General features: G+C 42.2%; 1 protein-coding gene across 1 annotated transcript in view; it reads right to left on the bottom strand.

Moving 5' to 3' along the window:
• The window catches only part of TRPM3 (transient receptor potential cation channel subfamily M member 3), a 273,663-nt gene that overhangs the window by 40,456 nt on the left and 209,688 nt on the right, over positions 1-23,519 (bottom strand). Inside the window, exons 22-23 of the mRNA XM_046663892.1 lie at positions 22,146-22,397; positions 16,197-16,371 (exon numbers count right to left, since the gene is read on the bottom strand). Coding sequence (XP_046519848.1) covers positions 16,197-16,371; positions 22,146-22,397 — 427 coding nt within the window. The remainder of the gene's footprint in view (positions 1-16,196; positions 16,372-22,145; positions 22,398-23,519) is intronic.

Genomic DNA, 23,519 nt, shown 5'->3' with positions numbered 1-23,519 from the left:
TTCTCCACTGCCAAATAGGGCACTTGATAAGTAGTTGCTAAGTAAGTAAGCGCATGACTGCGGTCCACTCACCACAGTGAGGTGCAGGGGAAAAAGGCGGGCTGTGGAATCAGATGGAAGTAGCCTTCTGTCATCATGTAGAAATAAGAGCACTGGCTTAGGAGTTAGATAGGCCTGGGTTCCGATTCTGCCTCTGTTGCCCTAGCTGTGTGCCGTAAGCAAGTTATTTAATCTCTGCTCTTTATGGCCATCAACAGTAAATCAGGACTAAATGAGTTGCAGTATATTATGGCCTGCTCCAGTGCCAGCCGTTGTAATAGAATCTCAACAACTGTTAATTGACTTCCTTTCACCTAGAAATGCCAGAAGAAATCCGGGAAACTCATGACACAGCCTTTGTAAAACACTTGACAGCTCATAAAGAACTCAGGCATCCTTATACGCAGTCCAATCTGCTTAAGTACAACTGCTGTACGTTTTTTCAAAAAGCAGTGATATTTTCGACACTTGGTTATCTTATGTAGACTCCTGATAGGATGGATAATCTTAAATCCACTGAAAGGAATCTAGTCTTTCAGGGTATGACCTGTTTGATACAGGTGTCCTTCACTCTGTATATTCAATTACTTGCTGTATAATAGAACGACATGCGCCACGTACAGTTCCTTCCATAGTCGAACAATATGTTCCTCAGGTGGCGTAAGTGACTTTGAAGTACCTGTCAGCAACTGGCTTTCCTGGAACAGTACTATAACCGTTGAGTTCACAGTGGCATTTTACTTCTGAGGCCCTCTTCAGAATATTAAAAAGGGCACACTGCAGACTTCATTCCTTTGCTTCAAGGGCTGTGATTTTGTAAAGCTGGACCCCGTGGTCTACTCAGGAGAGAGACACTGGCTCCAGCAAATGTTTAAAAATGGTTTTGAATTTGGTCCAGTGTGTGAAGTTGGTCAGTAACTGTAACAATTGAGTCTGATCATGGGGAGTGCGTTTCCCCTTCCCCCTTCATCCCAGAGGATAAGCTGATTGACTGAACTGGACACTTTCACAGGACTTGTGAGGTCATGGAAACCACTTTCTCAATTAGTGCAGGATGGTGCTTTCCTATTTAAAAAAATCACTCACGTCTCTCAGATACAAACTTGGGAAGGGAAGTGTTGAAGTTTGCTAGACTTCACCTGGATCACCAATATTTGGTGACTTCTGAACGATAAGTTAAGGCCTCTGGGTTCTCCTCTTGCTTCACTGCAATGGTAACTGGATTTATTCTGTCCAAAACTCACGCCCAAGAGCAGGAGATTGGACCTATTGATGTTTGCCAAAAGCGGCTTGTCATGTTGATCATTCTAACACCATAACCGCATGATGTCCTAACTTGGTCTTTGGTCCAAAGATTGAGTGAGCAGAGCAGAGGAGGATGTTGTGAAACTCTGTATGGGATGGCAGATGGGGCCCTGGAGCATGCTGTTTCTGGCTTCAGATTGCAAGAACTTGGGATGAGGTCTGTCCTTTAGGACTTTGCAGATGTTGAGGGCAACTAGCTTGTGCCATTTTTCTTTGAGAAGCAACAATAAGAAGTTGAATTTTAGATTCCGATAGACTAGGTTTTCTCAACTATTGACCTTTTGGGTTGGATAATTCCTTGTCTGGGGGCTGTCTTGTGCATCACAGGATGCGTAGTAGCATGGCTTCTACCACTGCAGCCAGTGGCATCCTTCAAGTTGTGACAACCAAAAATTCTTCTAGGCAGTGCCAAATGTTTCCTGGGGGTAGAAGGTGGGGCAAAATTGCCCCTGGTTGAGAACCAGTGAGGTAGACCCTCACTGTGGGAGATTTCGTGGTCACAAGAAAATTTTGAAATATTCCAGCTTCTCTAGGGGTTTTTAGACCTTTGAGTTTCCTGGGAAATAGATTTCTGAGGGACCTGTTGACAGGCAAAGAATGAACTAGAGGAAAAAGTGAGAGAGGTGGGTACCCAAATGCATTTAACTCCTCTCTTGCCTCTTCCTTCCACTCTTGTGCCTCTGTTAGTCTTCTGGGGGGGGCGGGGGTGGGGTGTGGCGGATGTAGATGAGGAGAAACCTGGCTGAACTGGAGAAGCTGCAGTTGGGAAGCCCAGCGCCTGCAGACTGAACTGGCAGAGCCTGAGGCTTTTAGAACTTCAAGCAATCCTCATATGTAAATTCAGGCATCAGCAGTTGACTGCAGGAAGCAGAGAAGATGGTTTTTGGAGGCAAGCCGGGCATCTGCCATGGCCCTGGGCAAAACTGCAATGCTGGCAAAGCTGTTTTTGCCACCACCTCTCTTTCGGCACCTCCCCCACACCCTGTCTCACTTTCCCTGCCCTCCAGGCACAGTCGCCTGCACTGCCCTCTGGCTGCTCAAAGTCCACCTCACCCAACCTGAGCCACCTGCTTCATTACCTGCCCTCATTGAACTCTCCTTCCCTGAATGCTGACTTCAGCTATTTTGGGGGTTAAGATGAAAGAGTCAAATACTTCACCCTAAGCAGAGAAAAGTTGTAGGTTTAACCCATTCAGGGGATGTTTTGACTCCCAGCAGCTTGCTGCTCCTCTTTTAGAACACATTTTGGAACAAAGGGCTTTCTGTGGCTTATCTAGTTTCCCGGAAATGAGCATTACGGTATAATTTCTAGCCACAATCTCCCCACTCGGCAATCACAACCTATAAATTCCATAAACCAGAGTCTTAACTTAGAAAGTGGCTCCGTGTAAGGTGAGCTGTGCATTGCCCATAAGAAAAGATCCAAATTCCTTAGCCTGGCATATATAGCCTTTATAATCTACCTTTCTAAACTCTTTTCCATTCATTCACTCAAATACGGTAGAAAAGATGGACACAGACCCTGGCCCCCACCCTCCAAAAATACATATAGTCCAGTAGGGGATACACATAAGAAATCAGACAAAAACAACCTGGTGCCATGTGTTAATCCAGGGTAGGTAATGGAGGCTTGGGAGCCCCTTGTAGGGGAGGCTAACCTCTTGTTGGCTGGCTCAGGGAGGAAGTCTCACTTCTCTGCTGTCTCTCTATAGCTACACCTGGCATGCCTCGTCCCCATCTCTAGCTTTCTACATGATGGTCTCTCTGTCTAGAATGTCCTCTCATGATCTGTCTGAAAAACTCTGAATACCCTTTATGATCCAGCTTAAACTGTTACCTCCAGGAGAATTTCTCTGACGGTACTTTGCCCTCTCTTGTTTTTCTCTGCTTCATCAAGTGCCCCCTGCCCACCCCAAATAAAAATGTGTTCTTTCCTTTGAGCTAAGTCCTTATACATTGTCTCTGTGGAAATATGTATCGTACTGATTTGCAGTGATTTGTTAACTTGTCAATCTTCCCCATTAAACTTTTCGTAAAGCCAAGGCAATGAAGTATGTCTCTTTTTAATCCCCAGCTCTTAGCCCAGTGCCTAGCACACAGAAGGGCTCAGTAAATGTGACTGAATGCACAAACCCATTTAAACTAGAATCTGGAAAATGTGATGGCAGGATGTTGCTCTATTCCTTTTTATATTACATTATGAGATATACGATATACAGAAGAGTCCATAAAAGATATATGTCCAGGGTAAAATGAAAACCCATGTAACCACAACCCAGGTCAAGAAGTAGTCCCCTCTATTCTTAACTCATCAGCGGATGTCATCTCCTTGAATTGAGTGTGTCACTATGACAAGGACTCAAAATGCTGTGTCTGACCTGAAGTTATTGGGGTCTTCTGCCAAGCGTGTCCCCATCTTGAACCTCAGGCCTGATAGTCTAGATAACAAATATTTGACTGAAAGCCAAGCAATTCAAGCAGATATCACTTGGCAGACGTGGTCTGAAATCCAGCTGCAGGAAGCTCTTCGCTCCACTGGACAGTAACTTGTGAAAGATCTTGAGCACCTTACTCCCCCTTACATATTGAGGCTCCAGGCTTATTTGGACTCTGCCATACCTGAGAAAAAGCAATTAACATGTGAGCCTTGCTGGAGTTGTCAGCTAATAGTTAACCTGCGTGGAATAGTCTATTTTTTCATTGCTATTAAGGTAGATCAGTTAAAATCTTGCCATGTTATCAGAAAGGGTGTACCCTGCTCTGCTTTGAGTAGAAATCAGCCATCCGCCTTGTTGCATTTGGTCCGAACACTGTGCCTTTGGAGAGGCCCATAGTTAACAGGATGCATGGCAACCACCTTGAGTGTGTGACATAGCTCAGAGCTGGCAGGGATCTCACGGTGTCTCATCTGGTCCCACTGCTGGGCTCACACAGCTCTCCTTTCCTTCCTCAGCTGCTCTCAACAACCAAGGGCTTTCCTGCCTGGCCTGCTGCCTGCCCTTCTCCCTCCCTCCTACTTTCTTCTCTCTCTCTTCTCCTGCCTCTCTTCCTTATAGCTGCCCAACAATTAATCTCTGCATATGGACTAGAATGATGACTTGTTCAATGGATATTTCTTGAACCTGGTTGTAATTCTCTTCTTGAATACAAATTCAGCTAAATTTCAAGAAGTTATCCATTCTAGGATCCTCTTTGATTTCACTTTTCCGTGCATGTGTGTGTGTGTGTGTGTGTGTGTGCGCGCGCGCGAAGCATGATGACTACATTTAACTTAATCCAAATTTTAAATTTCTTTATAATAAACTTAACTCCTTTTCATCCTCTTTATTGAAATTTCAGGTGCTTTGTGTCTTGGAATTCCTTTATATGTAGTCATTGAAAATTTTTTTTGATTATGTAAAACAGACAGCAACCTTACCCTCTTTCTATTCCTTGCCTCAAGGGGTTTGATTTATCCACTATTTTCTGAGCACCTACTATGTGCCAGGCACAGTTTGAGATACTGAGGCCAGAGCAGGGAAGAAGGCAGATGTGGTCTTTGCTCTCGGGAACCTGGCATTCTAACAGATTTTTATAGTTTTCTAGAACTGAGCTGTCAAATATGATAGCCACTAGCAACATGTAGCTATCTAAATGAAAATTTACATTAATTAAAATTAAATCACATTTAACATTCACTTTCTCATTTACACTGGCCACATTTCAAGGGCTTACTAGCCACATGTGACTAGAAGTTATGGTATCAGACAGCACAGATCTAGAGCAGTTCCATCATCACAGAAGATTCTATTGGATAGGGCCATTCCAGAGGAATTCGCCAGACCTACTACCATTCTGAAATCCCTGTAGCAATACCATGAGATGATTTATTATCATGATTCCTTCATATACAATCCTGTCTTTGACATACGGAGATTATGTCTAGCGCGCCTAGAGCCAATACGTTTATTTTTATTCTGGGCATCCTGTTTTTATTTAAAAGATGGTTAAATCAGTGCAATGGGATAGCATGTTAGACTACTGACTCATTTTCCCCTCCTGTTTTTCAAGCAGGTATTGGCTCTGTATCAGGAAAGGAGGGGCTGCAGAACCCAGAAACAGCCTTTGAGTCTCTGGCTGCTTTTGTGGTCCAAAGACACAAGGTCTCAGGACCTGGAGAATTTGTAAAAGGGGCAACAGAAAGCAGGATTTGAGGAGTAGATAAAAATGTCTTGGCAGAAGCCAGACTGGAGGAGAGAGGAGAGAAACGTGTGTCTGTGCATCCGTGTGAGGGTGTTTGAGAGTGAACGCCAACTTCCATGTGGTGCTCGTTTGTGTACTCAGGCTGTGTGTTTTTCCTGGCAGTTCTGTTGGGGGCAGCAGGGTCCCAGAGGGAGGAAGTACCTCGGATTTGGGACTGTGGTGAGACCTCATAAATCGACTAGACCTGAAGTGTTACACTGACTGAGATGATGGACATTTTAGCAGCCAACTCTCTGGACAGATAACACAAAATCCACAATCTGCTCCCACCCCCAACCTTAATCCACCTCAGAGAAGGTAAAGAGGGTGAGCCTGAGGTCATGATTTTCCCTCAGCTTAAGGGGATGGGTGTTCAAAATAGAAATAAGTGAAATTATAAGAAAAAACTAAGTGGATTTTCTGGCAGCATCTGCATTTGTGGTCTGGGAGCCATACCCACTCCTCAAGTAGTGTGGTTTCCTTATAACTAACTCAACAACAACAGACATAATCTTCTCCTTTGGTCTGTTTTATTTGAATTGATAGAATAATACTTTTCCTGGAAGAAATGAATACCCACAGCGGTGTCATCCTATGTATTTGGATAAAACGTCAAATAGTTAGGAAATTGATTCTATCCTGGAGCATTGGTTTCACATGTTCCTCAACCGAAGGAAGGGGGAAGAAGGCCAATGCAACAGCGTGACTGGATGGTTTAGATCAGGGGTTAGCAAACTACAGCTCATGGGCCAGATCTGGCCTGCCTCCTGTATTAGTAAATAAAGTTGTATTAGAACACGGCCACACCCATTAGTTTACTTATTGTCACATTGAGGAGTTACAAAAGAAACTATATGGCTCCCAATATCACCTGATCCTCAGAAAAAGTTTGCTGACCCCTGGGGGGCTTATAAAACTCCTTAAAATCAAAGACAGTATCTACACATCTTCCTGTTCCCTCCAGGGGCCTGCCTGGTGCAGAGCAGGAATTTGAGAAACACGGTGGAATAAAAGATTCGAAGGCTAGGACAAACTTTCCTGCTTCAAGGATGACTTCTTTCATTGACGCCTGGGAACATAAAGCCTTGAGTTATAGCCATTGACGTCAGGTGTTAAAGAGGTACAGGTGCAAATAAGTCTTCATCATCTGTAATGAGTTGGCCTTGTTAATACAGGTGACTAGGTCAGCCATCTGCTTTATATAATCTGGGTGCCTCATGGCCTCCTGCCCTGCACTGTAAGGAAGGTTCCTGAGCCTCTGATCACACGATTTTAAGTTGGATCTGAGGAGACATGGCGCCTCAGTGCCCGTCTCAGGTTGGGTTCTTCCAGAAGTGACCCTACACAAAGGAATCAAGTGAAAGTGAAAATGCTCCAAAGAGAAACTGGTTAGAAAGTGGAAGAGCGAAAAACTGAAAAGGGTGCAATTTTGGAAGTTTAAGCTTTCTCCCTGATCCCACGGGGATCTCTGGGGTATAAGTTGCACCTCACTTTCAAGAAGTGACTTTGCGGTCTGACTGTAGAAGTGTTTTCCACTTAAACAAGAGCCGAGGGACAGACTTTTTCTACTCTCCCTACCTTTCGTTTCCCAGAAGGCAGCACCAGGGTACGGATATCCTGGAGGTATAGACACTCTCAGGCGCTTTAGGCTCTTTGGGTTGTTAAGGTCAAGGGCAATTATCTGAAGAAGTTTACAGTTAAGAGCCCTTGGCATCAAAGCACACAGAAACTGGAGGATGGGTGCAAAACTCTGGTCAAGGGGGATGGGAGGGAATCTGAGTAGAGGACTAACGGGACCTGTTTCATGCTAGACTGGGTGTCTTCTCCACCAACATTTAAATGTGATTTGGATCATATGCCATTTTGAATTACCCATGTCATTTCTATGGTATGGGTCCTCCATTATATAGCAGAATCTTCTTCCTCTTTTTCCTTTTCCTTTTCCTTCAAAAGAAAATTATTTTGGGGATGAAACAAAACAAGCCACTTTTTGGTCGGATTCTCCCTTTTTATGATTAGAACTGTAAAATTTTCAAAATTCTCTTTGAGACTATCTCATTCCTCCTGTAACATCTCTTGGGGGAAATAAATCCCATAAATTCTCTACTTGCCCTGTAGAATGGTATTTCTCTTATTTGACCTAAGTCAACCACTGTCATACTTCAAGGGATTCTTGGCTCAAGTATCCCAGGATTTGGGGATCCATGTCACGTTCACTTTACCCACAGAGAGATTCACTTTGAGAGTTCACAGGCTTTGGACATGGTCACTTTGATCTTTCATAGTGAAGAGCTCTAATCTTCCTGATCTGTCCTCCAATTGCAGCTTTTCATACATTCCCTTGATTAGTTTGGCTGCTCTTCTCCAGCTCAATGTATCATGGCTTCCTTGAGGGACAGTGACCAGTATTATACTTCATGTCCCAGGCACAGATACACCAGAGCTTCAGATTCGGTAAAGATAGCCCCTTCTGTCTTGTTTTTCATGCTATTCTAGATGACGTTTAACGTCATTTGGGGTTGAGTTACACACCACGCAGGTGTCTCTAGTATTCAATCTGCGGTGATTACTTTTCCTTGCCTGTAGTTGATTGCATCTAGCTAGAGTATGGAGTATTATTGTTTTTTAATGACTAATTTCATCTTAAACATGCTCATAATAAACATTATCTGCTACTTTTCTGCTGGCACACATGTGAAATCTTTCTGAAGTCCCTCACTGTTGCCACAGACTTTAGTTTCTTCTCTAAATCTCGCAGAATCCCATTTTTAGGTCACTTTTGCCCATGCTAAAGAGGACACAAGTTCCAACATAGTTTTACAGGAAGCTCTTTTGATTTGCCTCTATTTGGAGGGGTACACACTTTTCATATCTTTTCCTCCCAGTGATAAGTTAGCTCCCCATGGGTGACAAGTAGTCCCAACAACTAGATGGGAAGTCAGCTTTTCTCTCCTAAGGACAACTTTTTGGGAAGTGGCGTGGAGCTTTTTTGAGAAGGTTTCGAGAATTTTAAATACATCCCATCTGCTGATGCTTTATTTGCCACAGGGTTATGTAGGACTTCCGGGAGTATTCATGGGGGAGTAGAAAAAGCATGGGCTTTGGAGTCATGCAAGCCTAGGGTGTACCAAAAGCACTCTGTTAAAGGCAGAGTTACAACAGAGGCGGAAAACGGCCAGGATGGGCCAAGCACTACATTTAATTATAGGCAAGGTATTAGCAAGTCTAGAAAAGGTTAAAGAAAAATGGAATATTCCAAGGTGATAATAAGCACTCATTCTTGTGAAAGGCGATGAATGATGCTTCTCTAGTATCACGGGCCACTGCTAATTTTAAAAAGAGAGCCTCCTCCAAGATGGAGAATTCTCCAGCCATTTGGGGAGGTTCCTTTTTAGAATCTGGTTGTTCTGCAGCACTATATACAGTCTCCGATTCCATCCTTTTAGGGCACCAAACAATTTGTCCCTAATAAGTTCTTGGAAACCTGAGCAAAGTCTGCTCTAGACTGTGCATTAGACCGAGATATTATTAGCCTCATCTGGCCTCTTATACTACCAGGGCTCCAGTCTTCAGCTGCCTCAAAACTCTGGAAAAGTTATTCCCACCATACTTCTCTTACCATCATCCTCTGTTCGCGCAATGCAAGCTCCTCTGGTCAACTTTCTTTCTCTACGATATTGTCCTCATGTGACGCTGGGCTTTCTGCCCACTGAATTTTCCCAACATTCCTTCCTTTCCTCCCTTCCCCAGAGCCTTCTGGAACACTTTACCATTGAACACAAACTCTTATGCTTTTTCCTACTTTTATAAGCTCACTTTCCCATTTTCTTGCCTTAACTAAAACCCGTTTTTCAGGAAGACACCGCCTCCCTATAACCTTCTCAAATGGAGATTGCACATTCCTTTACATCCACCATTGTAGTTCCCATAAGTAATGTCAGCCTTCTCACTGATACCGGTTGTCTCTTCTAAACCACTGTTCTTCACTCTTTTGCAAAAAGCCCTTTCTCCTTTGCGTTTCAGGTCATCCTGATCAAAGTCTTCTTGTCTACTTTCTCTCCTGTCATTATTATGGACACTTCAATATCTGTCTTGACAAACACAGAAGAACCTAGCTTCAAGATGCTTGACCTCATTTCTGGCAGATCCTAGTGCCCACTCTCATAGCCACTCCTGGACCCTATCACTACTCTAAATTGTTCCACCTCTTAATTCCAAATGCTAATTCATTGACCACAACATCTTATCATCACCACTCTCAGAATCCTTAGTTCTCAGTGCACTTGGTGCTCAGGCTAACGCTAGTCCTGTGACCATTCTTTTTTCCTCCTAGGTACTTCCCAGCATTATACTTTTATTTTCTTCTCCCTTCATCTTAGACATTATAATGCATAACTTTAAAAATCCTTGCAAGCATCTTCAAAAACCCTAGTCCCCTTTTTTTCTCCCATACTGGCACAGCAAAGTTCCAATCTTGGATTAATCCAACTATTCATTTTTCCTGATCTGGGCTGCTGAGTCTTGAGTGAATAAACAGACAACCTAACTATGCAAATAGGTGGCCCTAAGCAATTCTTTGACATGTACTGAGTTGGTGACTTTCCTGTGTGGTGATTACAAAACATTACTCTTCTCAAAGCCCCACTTCATTGAATGACCCCCAGCCCCATACATATACAACACTTCTTTCTCTTTTCCTAGTTAATGCTTTGCTTTGTGCTCATTTACTCTTAAATCACGGTAATTGGTTTTTGCACTCACCACTGAAATGAAAATTCTCTGGCCAAAGTCACCAGTGACTTCCTAAAGGTCTAATTGAACGGACTTTTCTAAATATTCACCTAATTCCTTGCATTTGATTCTGTTGACTCCTCCATTCTCAGTGTTCTACTCTGGCCTTCTTTTCTCTCTTTACTTTTGCTCCATGGCAAGCTCACCCACTACCATGGCTCTAACTGGTAGTTATATTCTTGATCACCAAATCTATATCCCCAGTCCAGCTCTTTATACTTAGCTCCAGAGTTCTATATGCAAAATAGCCTTCTCCATGGTTTTCCTGGAACTCCTATGGGAACCTCAAATTCAATCCAACCCCAACTGAACAATCCTCTTCTCCCCATCGTTCCTCCTCCCAGGTTCACTCTCTCTCATAGTAAATGACATCACCTTTTAGAGTAAGCCAGAAACTTTGGAGTGACCGTCAACTTCTCCATCTTAAATCCTCATCCACTTCCCCGACTACCACCTTCTGCACCATGTGACTTCTGCCCAGGTCCTCCCGTTTTTACCTTCCTAAAATCTCATATTGCCTATCTTCTCCATCCCAACTGTTATTCTATTAGCTAATGTCCTCTTACCTCCCATCTCAACCCCATTTATGGACTCTTTACATTTTTGCTTGATAGCTCTGACTAAAACATATATCAGATCATGGTACTACCTTGAGCATGGAGGACAAGTCCTCCAAGATCTATACTTCTGTTCTCTTCAGCCTCATCTGTCCTGCTTCTTGCCTCCTGACTCTCACCCTACAGTCAGCCATATTAAACTACCTGTCGTGCCTGGAACTTGCCATGCTAAATCTCAGTTTGGAATGCCATTTTCTCCTTCACACCCCCCTGCTCCCATCTGCCTAGCAAATAGCTGCTCATATTTCAGAGCTCAGCTCAACCCTCTCATGCTCTTCAAGGCTTCGTCTATTGCGCCCCTACTCTCACCCCAAGAAGAACTAACCACTTTCTTTTTTGGGCTCCATCTCCACATACATATTGTTGACATCAGTTTGCCTCTCCTGGACTGTAAACTCCTTGAAGGCAATGTCTCTGTCATGTGCATCACTGCACCTCAGTGTCCAGCTCATAGTAGGAACAAAATAAATATCCAAAGAATGAATAATGAATGAATTAAAAATGGAGCCCAACCCGTGAGCCAAGGTTAAATGAATATTATGGTAGTGGAACAAATGTTGATCACAATAGTGCACTGAATCATCACGAAGGCCTGCCTGCTGGTAGCTTGCTATTTGTAAATCTGCTAAGCCTCAGTTCACTTTAGTAAACAAGTTGGGAGAGTCTTCTCTAGAATGTAAGGGACAGAAAATGGGTGTGGTGCCTCATATTGGCTTACTTCCTTAGCAATTTGCAAAAACAAAACTCAGCAAAACAATTCCCCCTTTTCTAAAAGTTGGCATTGGCTCAAGTTTGTCTTTTCCAAAATACTTTGTTTGGTCAGGCAACACTCCCCATGCTATAGCTGTTAGGGCTTAGCATGCTCTGAAGCCATTAGGGAAGTCAGTCCTGCACACCAAACAGACGCAGAGCCCTGAGTTTCCAGAACTGGAGTCCAACGACTGAAATCCATAACGACAGCCGTCTTCTGGGTTCATGCTGTTCTAAGCTTCACCAGAACAGGCATGTTTTAGAGACTGGCCTTGAGCTATCCTAATTTCCACACCTGAAGTGAGGCATGAGTAATTGGAGGCAGAAAAGTAATGCAGGAGAGTGTTTTAGTTTTACATGCACATACGTGCTCCTTGTTTCCTGACAAAAACACCACTTTAAATCCAGCCAACATCACAGAGAGACCAAGGTACAAAAGAGCAAGGATTTTTTGATAGCAAAACTTTTGTACGAAATAAATAAATAAAATAGAACAACAACAACAACCACAAAACAGACAACAAACCCTCTTACTCCATATTATCTATTCATTTCAGATGGAAAAGCCCTAGGCAGCAAGAGAAAGAAAATTTGACCCATGCATTAAGTAGATTGGATAGTTAATTTAGGGCGAGTGGAAACAGCCAAATAATATTAAAGCTGTCATGGTGGAAAGTAAGTTTTGGACATTCTGCTTTCACATTACTACCCAAACTTGTAAAAAAGAGAGGCAGAAAGGAGGACTAAATTTAGACTTTAATTTAATGCATTCAAGAGCATGATTCATTTCCCCCCTGCCCTGGTCCAGCCTGGGGAATCTGCGTGTATGTCAGGCAACACCAGGATGCCCTGGAAATAAAGGGAAGTCTCGTTCATTCAGAGGCTTGAGGAAGCCAGAGACACCCTGTTTTCTCTGCCAACAAAGGTGTTTTCCAGGTACCTCACACACCAAAACGTAGAACCTGATTTCTCGGCTGGCGAGAGTCCATCTAATTTTAGCTTTGCCCTGGCCTTGGCATGAATAGGCTGGAAATATATTCTGCTGCTCCTCTTCTCTAAGTGGCTTTTTTCCTCTCAGGCTCCAGTGGGATCCCAACCAGCTCTCAGAAGCCATGCAACATGGGTCACCTTAATGAGACTCCCAAAAGGCTGTCATCATTTGGGAGCAATGCATTTAGCAACCCAGAGTCCAAGTCACCTCATGGTAGTCTGCGGGTTGGGTCTTAAAGAGCTAGTATTATATATAACATAAATACCTGAGAGGATTTTGGACTATGTGAAAAAACCAAAAGCAAAACAAAACACCCAACAACAAGAGCAAGTTCCATCCCCATCAGTTAACCAGGGTTTTAGGCAAAGTGAGCAGGTAGAGCAGATCATCACTGGCCCTTCCCCAGCGTCATTATCTGCTGCGTCTAATCACGTTCTTGCATTCACTTCTGCTCCCGACACCAAAGCAAATATTTTAGCCTCTACAGATATTGATATGAAGGCCAGACTATCATTCGTGTTCATCCAATATGGTTTAGAGGTGAAAAGCACCTAAGCTATTTTATGATTTTACGGTGACTTCATTCTTTTTCTTTTGCTGTTAGTCTTTAAGCACATTTGGAAAGTAACCTCATAAGTCTTTTCTAGCTCTTTTTGGCCTTATTGATAGTCTCCGGGACAAAGTCTGTCTCTTAGGACAAACTATGAGAAAAAACATGGAACGTATATCAAAAATCTGTAGTTCGGTAGCATTGCCTCCCAGAAGTGAGGGCATTAAAGCGGTCTTCCTTTCTAAGGTATAAGACAGATGTTGATAACCCACCTCTAGGGCCCCATATATCCATATACACTCATCCCAATTAAGAAAGATTATTGCCCCAAACATGAAATGGGTTCAGCAATTTTGCAGTTAAAAACAAAAAGAGTTAGATATACAGCACGTGCATTACGTTACAAATGAGTTGCTCTGAGAAGGGCTGTGCGGATAAGCAGCGCTTGGAGAGGTCCACACAGGGCACATCCACACAATGAGACTTGTAGACCCTGGGCAGGGCTGTAGGTCCAGGTGGATATGAGATCCGATCAGCCTGAATACATGCTTCACAAACCAACCTGGACACAGCACAGAAAAGAGGCAAGACACCGCAGGGCAGCATAAACTATTTGTACCTTTCTCAAATAGCTTGGTATGTGGGTCTCCTGGGCAGTTCTGAATGACCAGGTGGGGCGGTCACCCAATGCCCTTCGGGCCCACCCAGTGCCATAACATGAAAAACAAATCATTTAGATGACAGGGATGTTCAATGACCTTGGCCAAATGTTATGACAGATTTGGGGGCAGCTTTCTATACCCATTTGAGAAAGGACGAATACTTTTTAGCACTCTGGACAGAAAACTGGCTGATTTAGCTTAGAACAGTGGCTACCATTGCAGTCAATTTCAGAATGTCAAAAAGGAAGGTACGTGATTGGGCAAAGGGTGTCATGAAGGTTGCATCCATCCAAGACTGGGTCAGTTACACATCGGGATTTGGGGGAGAAACTGATTCTCACATACGCAGAGCACCACAGATCTAATAAACAATGTGGGAAATCTATTTTCATTCTTCACTCACACAAAACACCTCTCTTCCATCTCTGGGGGGGTGGTTTCAAGTTCTAAACTACAATCAGCCCTTCTTTTAAAATAACAATAATAGATCCTCGTATTCAGCCAGATGGTGGTGTTTGTTGCACTAGGCTGGGTTCATAGTACAACATCAATAAATGGCCACTTGTAGAGGGACAGACAGAATCCCATTCATAAAACACACCTACACCTCCCTCCTTCTCCCATCCCAAAATGTTGCATTGTCAAAACACCCATGGGGGCTTAGTCTCTTTTGGAGAAGAAAGGAAAACTAGAAAAGGCAAAATAGTCTAAGTGGAAAAGCAATTTCTTGGGGGAATATAGTACATTTACTCTCTGAGGAGGATAATCACAGGTGGGCTTTTTAAGTGTTGTTTTGCCTTTAGGCACCATTTAAAAGGAGGATTCCAAAAGAGTTTTCCCCAGTCCCTGGAAAGCTGTCTTGTTGAAGGCTGCACATTGTTAACCGAAAATATTGCAACTGGGAGATGGAGTTAAAATTCTTTCTCAGTGAGTTGGCTAAGTCTGACGAAATGAATATTTGTTCCAATTAGGTGTTCCAAAAAGCCTTCTTGCCTCAGATAACTCATTTTGAGAAGGAAAGGGTATTTGTTCAAAATCCATCACGGAAGGGAAAATGATGTACTGGTGTGTTCCATTGCCAGTGTACACACGCTCTTCATAGGCCTGGAGGACTCACACTCTTTGGTGCTTTGTCCTCATTTTCTTGGTCTCAGTCCTACCTGGGACCGGCAGGGGTCGTAGAGGGGATGCTGACTAGTCTCTGCTCCTGCTCTTAGTAAGCTGTACTACCTGGTTGTGTAACCCTAATCCATGTCCACAGTCCGGGGCTCAGATGGCTGGCCTGTCAGCAAAAAATGTTTGAAAAATGTTAATTCAACAATGTTAGAGGGATGTTATTTCTAGAGCTAAATTCCTCAGGGAAAAGAAGAAATGGTTTTCCTGGGATTCAGCTCCTCGACTCTGAAAGATATTTCTTTCCTGACGCTTTCTTCCCAAATAATTTCCTAATGCCTGGTGTGCCCTGCCATTTGAACCAAACAAAATGCTGGAACAGACGCCTACTATACAACCATCTTCAAACTCTATACAAGGGGAGTGTTTATTACAGAGAATCAGCATCTATTAGGGCATGAAATGGTGGGGGCCTGCTGGCGCTCGCTCCCCACACTGAATCGCTTCATGATATGGATACTATTTTTTTTTCCTGGCATTTACAGCAAGCAACTCAGTTAATAACCTAAGGCATTTTCCATCCTTCCAGGCAATGAATACTAGCCTCTTTTGAGTCTCAATAGCACATAATTTAAGACAGTGGGAAAAGGAGCTAGAGAATAGTTTCCAGTGCAAGGAAAACACCACGCAGATGTTTGCCCTCACTCTTGAATTCTGATGGTGAAACTGAGAATCGTTTATTTGTTCTGAAGTCAAACCCAAGGAATTTATTTTTTAAAGCTGGGGGCTGGGGTAGTGGTGGGGGGTAGCGACTTAATATATTCCTAATATTGAAATATTCAACACATGGCCCTAGGATTTTGAATCCCCAAAGAATTTAGACCCTTTTCAATGGTTCATTTCTTGATCAAATTTGGCACACCAGATATTGATTTATGCCACAGAAAGGACACACCTGAAGAAACACCTGAGGACTATTTTTCTAAAATTGTATATTCACCTTCTGTAATTGCTTTTTTCCTCCAAGATAGCAAGCTAAGAATCGGTCCTCTATCTTGAGCCATTTATTGAGAACAAACAAATGCACTTAGAAAAGACAAGACCCAATTGAAGTTAAATACCTGACTTTGGTGTATGAGAATCATAAACTTGCTTACGGTCTATCTGGTCCGCAAACACTTCCCCATAAATCATCCAATAGGGCATGTAGAAGATGTTCTTGGCCAATTTCCATGATGGCTCCTCATTGGGAAAGAGAATGGCTTGCCTGGCGACCCCAAAACTCATCAGCACCACCAGCATAATGATGACAAAGTACATCATATCTATCATCTGGAAGGGTGGGGAAGCAGAGGGAGAAACAAGAGGAAACCAGTATGATTGAGTGTTCCTAGGACACGGACATTGACGGACACCTTTGAAGGAGGTTCACTTTTGAGACTGCTGATAGTTTAGATAGAGAGCTGTGTCCAGGTAAGAGAACATTTGGTCTACCGAGGCCAATGTCCAGAGAATCTTATCAGTAACTCAAAAATCATTTAAAAAACCCCCAAAAAACAAAAAAACACAAGCACAGTAGAACTCCTTCATTTTCCATTGCTGCCTGTGGGACCCAGTCAAGACTAGCATAGGAGTCAAATAACACAGAGGCTTGCATTTCCATATGAATGCAGTACTAACTTTTTCTCTGCTCACTGGGGAGGCAAATGCCCTCCTTGGGTCTCTCTTTTTTGAGCAAAATTAGAATTGGGATAGTTGAACTATTTCAAGAACTATTGAAATGCTGTAAATTCCCTAAGTTCTGAAAGGCTAATGAAGAGTTGGAAAGCTCAAGAAAACAAGCATTTGTAAACAAAGCTAGGACAACCTAAAGATCTATCATATACCATCTTATTCTTGTGGCCCCACCTCATTGAATGGTATTCGACCACAAACCAGTCTCTCAGAGAACCACTCTTTCTGACTGACTTTTCCTATCAGGGTACGTATCCTATCACAAAGGGTGTTTTCATGGGGCCTTAGAATCAGGTTGCCTAATGGCCCATTCCTGTGCCTGCTGTTGAAATGTTGGATTTTCATCTCGACATGTTTATAAAATTCTCTTAACTCCACTCAAGTACAATGTTGACTCTTGTTCTACTTTACTTCTTTTATTTTTTATTTTTTTGCTTGTTTTCATGATACACGTTATCTAGGATCTGTTTCACCTATGCCAAATTACTTTCCTTTTATTACCGAAAATAGATGAGGATGTAATAATTATTATTTTGTCTGGCCAGAACCCATTGCTTCTTTCCTTTAGAAACAGTTCCCACCCATTTTGGCTGCGAAGGTAGGTGACTTTTCCAGGCTAGGTTAATTGTGGTAGCTTACCCTCTGCCAACAGTGATAGGAGGTAGGCCTGTGACACAAGACAGGCCAACCGGAATCCTTTCTTTGGACTTTTTTCAACTGAAGCTTGGAGAGAGAAGCTCCCTTTCTCTCTCTGTAATAATGTGAATTCAGTGTCTGTGGCTGAGTCGCCCACTAGTGAAACTGATCAGAGAGAATGAAGCAGCTATTCCAGAGAGAGAGAGAGCATGTCATGATGTGATTGAGGGCCTGGTTGCAGTAGCTCTTAAGCCCAGTTCCATCACCTCCTGCTATAAGTCAGTATCTCCCTCCTGGGCTTAAATTTGTTGGAGATTGGTTTCTATCCTTTGCATCAAACAACCTAATAGAGAAGACTACCTTCTCTTGGATTTCAAATTTCCTGAAGGGATGCTTATCCAGAGAGAAAGACTAATGATAATGTTATCAATGATAATGAAGACTTTAAATTAGTTTTAAAATTTTATTTTGAAGAATACATTCCATGGTGCCTATTACTGGAATTAAAACATTATAGGCTTTCTGTATGCCTTAGGACACTGGGGGCTCAATATATTTTGGGTCAATGAATTGACTTTCAAGTCAACTTCAAAATCCATCTCTCAAGTACTGTCTGAATTTGAAACTAAGAATCTCTCAAAATTTGACATTCACTGATATTTGTTCGCTGTTCTTAAAAATGTATGCTAGTTAATTAGTTATTCCTTTCACAATTTAGTGGCCTCAGAACTCTCTCAAAAGTGAGCAAGCCAACTGTGTTGAAATAGTTTTATAGGAAACATGGGTCTGTTTTTCATCCTCTCTCTCTTTTTCATTTTGTAAAATTCTTTGGTCATTTATTTACAAAAAGTTATATCAATGAAAAAACATGGGTCCTTCACGTTGTGTTTATTTAGATTGATTAGGAAGTGGGTGGGGAGCGGAAGGTGTGTACTCATGAGATTTGGAGGCTAGTTTGACCCAAGAAAACTGGGCCGGTAAATACAGCAAACTGTTCTAGTTTAACTTCTCAGGACTGCTTTCATTCAGATTGATTGTGGTATCAATCCAAAGGGTCAGAACAAAGAAGAAACAATGTTCCCAAACACCCGACTTCATGTACTTCAAAGAAGTCTTAGCTTCCAAATACCAAAATCTGATAGAGTGGAGTGCAGAAATAGAACACTATTAATGAGAACTGGGGTGGCTACTTTGGTTTTTAAAGCTAAATTGTCCAGTTGGTTCAATGTTAAGAGCCCCGATTCTGTCTTGTTCTTGTAAGCATCCTCTGATTGTGTTCTGTAGTGGAGGATATATGTTGCAGTGGTTTTAAACAGTGTTCTCAGGTGTCAGACTACCTTAGTTTTCATCTTGGCTCTGCTAGTAAAAATAGCTAGCTGGTCTTGTGCAAGTTGCTTAATCTCGGTTTTTTCGTTTTCAAAATGAGGATAATAACAACAATAATAATGTATACTATTTTTGTAAGGATTAAATGAGGTAATAAGTGAAACAATGTGGGTAGTTTTCAGTAAATGTTAACGTATTATTGTTGTTAGAATTGGAAAGAGGTCAGGCTGTGGAGTCAGATGGACAGGAGTTTGAATCCTGCCTTGGAATATAAAGGAAGGGGGTCAGGGTTCCATTAAGTGATCCTGGATCTAAACATCAGTTGGAATCATACTTGATTAGTATTGTGCAGAGGTCTCAGCATCTGCCTGTCCCTAGACCTCAGGGCATAGTGAGTGACTTGGCTGTTCAGTACTGAATAGGGACGCTCGAATGCTGAGAGGCTTTCCATGTAATCACATCTGGGCATATTTTGTTAGCATCCAGCCTGGCAGTCCATCTGGCTCACTGATAAATTCTATAGCCATATTTTTACCTACCTTCTGGATCAGTGACTCAATTATTGAACTAATTATCTTAAAAGCCCCATGAAAGAGAACAAAGCCCCCAAATATACTCATTTTCTACTTATTCTTGACTAAGTCAAGTCATTCATAAGTTAGAAGGTAGAGAAAATGCAGTTCATCTCTCTTACTCACTCCATAGTAAGGTTTCATTCTAGTCAAAACTGGAGATAATTATGCCATTATTAAAATGATAGACATGGATTTTAAAATAATCTTGTGCATTAGTGTGACTTTATTTCTAGTATTTAAATGCCACCTGTTTTTAAAGTATTACATTTGATTTGTTTGAGTCTTTTCAGATTTTATTTATTGAAATAAAATAAGGTAACAATCAATTAGAAAAAACAACCAATCAGATTATGTAATTGCCTAATGTAGTGGTTCTCAACAGAGGACAATTTTGCCCCCCAGGGAACATATGGCAATGTCTGGAGATGCTTTTGTTGTCATAAGTGTGTGTGTGTGTGTGTGTGTGTGTGTATGCACCATGCATACACTACTGGCATCTAGTGGGTAGAGGCCAGTGATGCTGCCAAACATCCTACGATGCACAGGACAGGCCCCCACAACAAAGAATCATCTAGTCCAAAATATCAATAGGGTCAAGGTTAAGAAGACTTGGCCTAACTTTGCAGCTGTTACAGTTCTTCCCTTTCATTGGGTCCATTTGAGAATCTCATGGAAGCTTGTCCTCTCTGTACAGAAAATTCATGCACCCACACATTTTTATATATAAACTGGGTGGAGGGTTCACAAATCCTCTGTCCTAAATCTCTTCCACAGACTCTAAGTTGAGACTCTCTGCTTTTAGACATAGGAATTTTCAACACAATCTCAAATTCATTACTAAAGCACAAAGAAGATGAGATAAGAGGCAGTGTAATAGGGTAAGATATACGTTTTCTTCCCTGGTCAAACATCCCTAATTGAACAGGGATTCAGTTTTGGGTAAGTAACTCAAGCTTGCTGAATTTAAGTTTTCCCGCTCTGGAATGAGCTTGGTGAAATTTCCCCTAAACAATGTTTGTGTGATAAATACCCAGCTTTTGTACAAAAGGATTAGGAACAGAGCAGAATAAGTATGCTCACCAATCTTCCCTTTTTTCATTGTATTTTAACAAACATAATATGAACATAATGATAACAGATACAATTTATCAACTACCTACTATTAGCCAGATACGGTTGGCCATTTTAAATGTGCTATGTCTAATCACCAGCACAACCTTACAAGATATGCATTTATTATTACTACTTGGTAATGAGTAAACTGGGTCTCAATGGGGTTAAATTAACTGCTCAAGGTCTCCTAACTCCTTCCTTTTGGATTCAAATTCTCCCTCTCTTTGCATGAGTTAGTCAGTGCTTTTGTAGAAAGAGTCTTGGTTGTTTAGAATTTGTTTCAGTAGAGCTACATACATACATACACACACACAACAATAATAATAAATCTTGATTTGCTGACTGAAAGGTAAGCAGCAATGAGGTATAAGGTAAAACTTGAGTGAGAACGATAATAGAATACTTATTGACCAATTGTTGGTTTCAACAGCTCATGCAACGGGAGTGGAGTGGAGGTTATTAGCAAAGAGGTTTTTCAGTAAGAGGTGTTTGCCACAGGAGGAAGGGTGTGCTGGACTTGTCCACATATGTCCTGCAAAGGTTAAGTAAGGGGCACACTTAGAAAAGTGGGTAACTGATAAAAAGCACCCAGTTTCTGAGCATCAGGCTCTGATTCTTCCTCTGGTGAGTCTGGAGAGGGAAATGATTTGCTTGTGCACTCCCAGGTTGACACTGATGCCATCCCTCCAGGGTTCAGTCTTTATGGAGAAAGTCTGGAAACTAGTGTATGATCAAGGAATATTAGAACAAGTCCACAGCCACTTGTGGAGAAGCATATTAGTCTGACACTTGGGATTCTTCTTTTAAAGAAAAAGATAAGTAGTAGAATCATTCTGGAACCTGGTTTTTAACAGACATCATTTTCCAGTAACGGAACAAAACACATGCTATATTGATAGAGCTTAATGTTCCACTCAAATTCAAACTAACTCAACTCAACTCAGTTCAACGCAAATCAGATAAACTGTTTTTCTTCCCTTTGTGTAGGGAAAGACATTTTTCTAGAACTTCGTTAAAAGAAAAGAATCTGTTAAAGTCTGGAGTGGAGACCCACTCCTCTTCCAAGATCCAGACAAAATGTAACCTCTCTGTGAACCCTTCCCTGACCAGCATTCTCTTTTCTATGTTCCCATTGTACTTTATACACATCTCTATTACAGCATTCTCACACCGTACGGCAATCAGTTCTCTCTTTTGCTCATCTTCAATCTCACGGAATGAACATCTTTCTATACCCAACTCCTAGTCCAATGCCCAGCACAAAATGGATGATGTTTATATATATTTCTTGGTAGGTGAATGAGTGAGTGATGGTTAATTCTTTTTTTTTTTTTTCTAAAAACTTATTAAGCCCCCTGGTACAAAGTCGTATATTCTTCGTTGTGGGTCCTTCTAGTTGTGGCATGTGGGACGCTGCCTCAGCGTGGTTTGATGAGCAGTGCCATGTCTGCGCCCAGGATTCGAACCAATGAAACACTGGGCCGCCTGCAGCAGAGCGCGCAAACTTAACCACTTGGCCACGGGGCCAGCCCCTAATTCTCCATTTATGTATATAGATGTAGTCAAACTCCTGAACACTCAAAAGGAATTAAAAAATAAAACACCCACAGGGCCATCTCAGTTAGACATTGCTGGCAGACCCAAAAGCATTATTTCCCTCTTTCTATTATAACCACTCCTCCTCTGAGAACTCACAACATAGACTCAGAGGACCCTGCTTACCATTTTTCCAATCATCATTACATATGGGCCCAAATACTTGTTCACGCCGAAGATGTCTAACAGACGGATGTACCAGTAAATGATGTTCACACAATAGATAACCCTTCCATCACTCCTGAAGGGCTGGTCTTGGAGACGAAGGATCATTCCAACAGAGAACAGAAGGATGGCTATGAGGTCTGTGACGTTCCAGTATTCCTGCAGCCACACCTTCACTTTCTGCAGCAACTTCCCTGGCTCTGACATCAGAATCTAAAAGGCAGGAAAGAGAGTGGGGTTAGGTCTGATTTCTGTTTATCTATCTTTTCAGCCCAGGCGGAAAGTGCTTGATCTGTTAACTGACGTCAGTAGCTTCTTTTGTCTACCTCTATCTACTCAAAGAATCTGGATGGCCTAAACTTAACTCAGTTGCTGAGCTAAGCTTAGGTCATCCAGATGCAAATATTCTAGAAGCAGACATAAGCAATAAGTTTGCTCTTTTGGGTTGCCTTACAATTCTAAGATACACATTAGGGTTTTTTTGCTATAAAATGATTGATTCCTAATATCCTGCAAATCTCCCCCAATCCTCTCCTATCTCAGGAAGCGGCATCACCATACTGAGTTACGCAGGCCAGTGATTTAGGAGGACTCTTCGTTCCTCTCTTTCACACCCACACCCTCTGCGTCAACATGTCCTATCACCTCTGTTTCTAAATCCAACCTAATCCAATCTCTTCTCACCACCTCTACTGCTGCCACTCTATTGGAAGCCCCATTGCACTTCCTAGATGATCGCAGCAGCCTTCTCACTGGTATCCCTGCCGCCATTGTTGCCCACCCAGCCTCAACCCATTCTCTGAGCAGCACCTAGAATGATCTTTAGAAACCCAAGCCATGATCTGCATAGTGGTAACATGGTCATATGGGTAGGTAAAAACTCATCAAGCTATACCCTTATAAGTTCATTTTCTTACAGGTAAATTATGCCTCAGTCTAAAAAAGAAAGAGACTTGAGAAATAGATGAACAACAACAATCAAAACTAAGGCAACTTATGATAATTGAATATTTAAGCCTTCTGATGGCTTCCGTTACAAATAAAGATCCAAACTCCTTATGGTGGCCTCATTTTGTGACCCACCGCATTCTCCCTATTCCCTACCATGCAGCCCTAGTGGTCTGCTCTTAAGCAAAACAAATCCATTCTGTACTCAGGATATTTGCACTTGTTCCTTCTGTGGGGCATGTTCTACTCCCAGATCTTTACATTTCTGGCTCCTCTTCATCCTCAAGGTCTCCACACAAATTTCCCCTTCTTAGGACAGCCTTCCTTGACCACCCTCCCTGCAGTGGTCCCCACATCCCCAAGTCACTCGCTAATACATTAGCCATT

Source organism: Equus quagga, chromosome 6, assembly GCF_021613505.1.
Source record: "Equus quagga isolate Etosha38 chromosome 6, UCLA_HA_Equagga_1.0, whole genome shotgun sequence".
NCBI lineage: Eukaryota > Metazoa > Chordata > Mammalia > Perissodactyla > Equidae > Equus > Equus quagga.
Note: the sequence above shows the minus strand (reverse complement) of the source record. Positions and strands in the feature narration are given on the sequence as shown.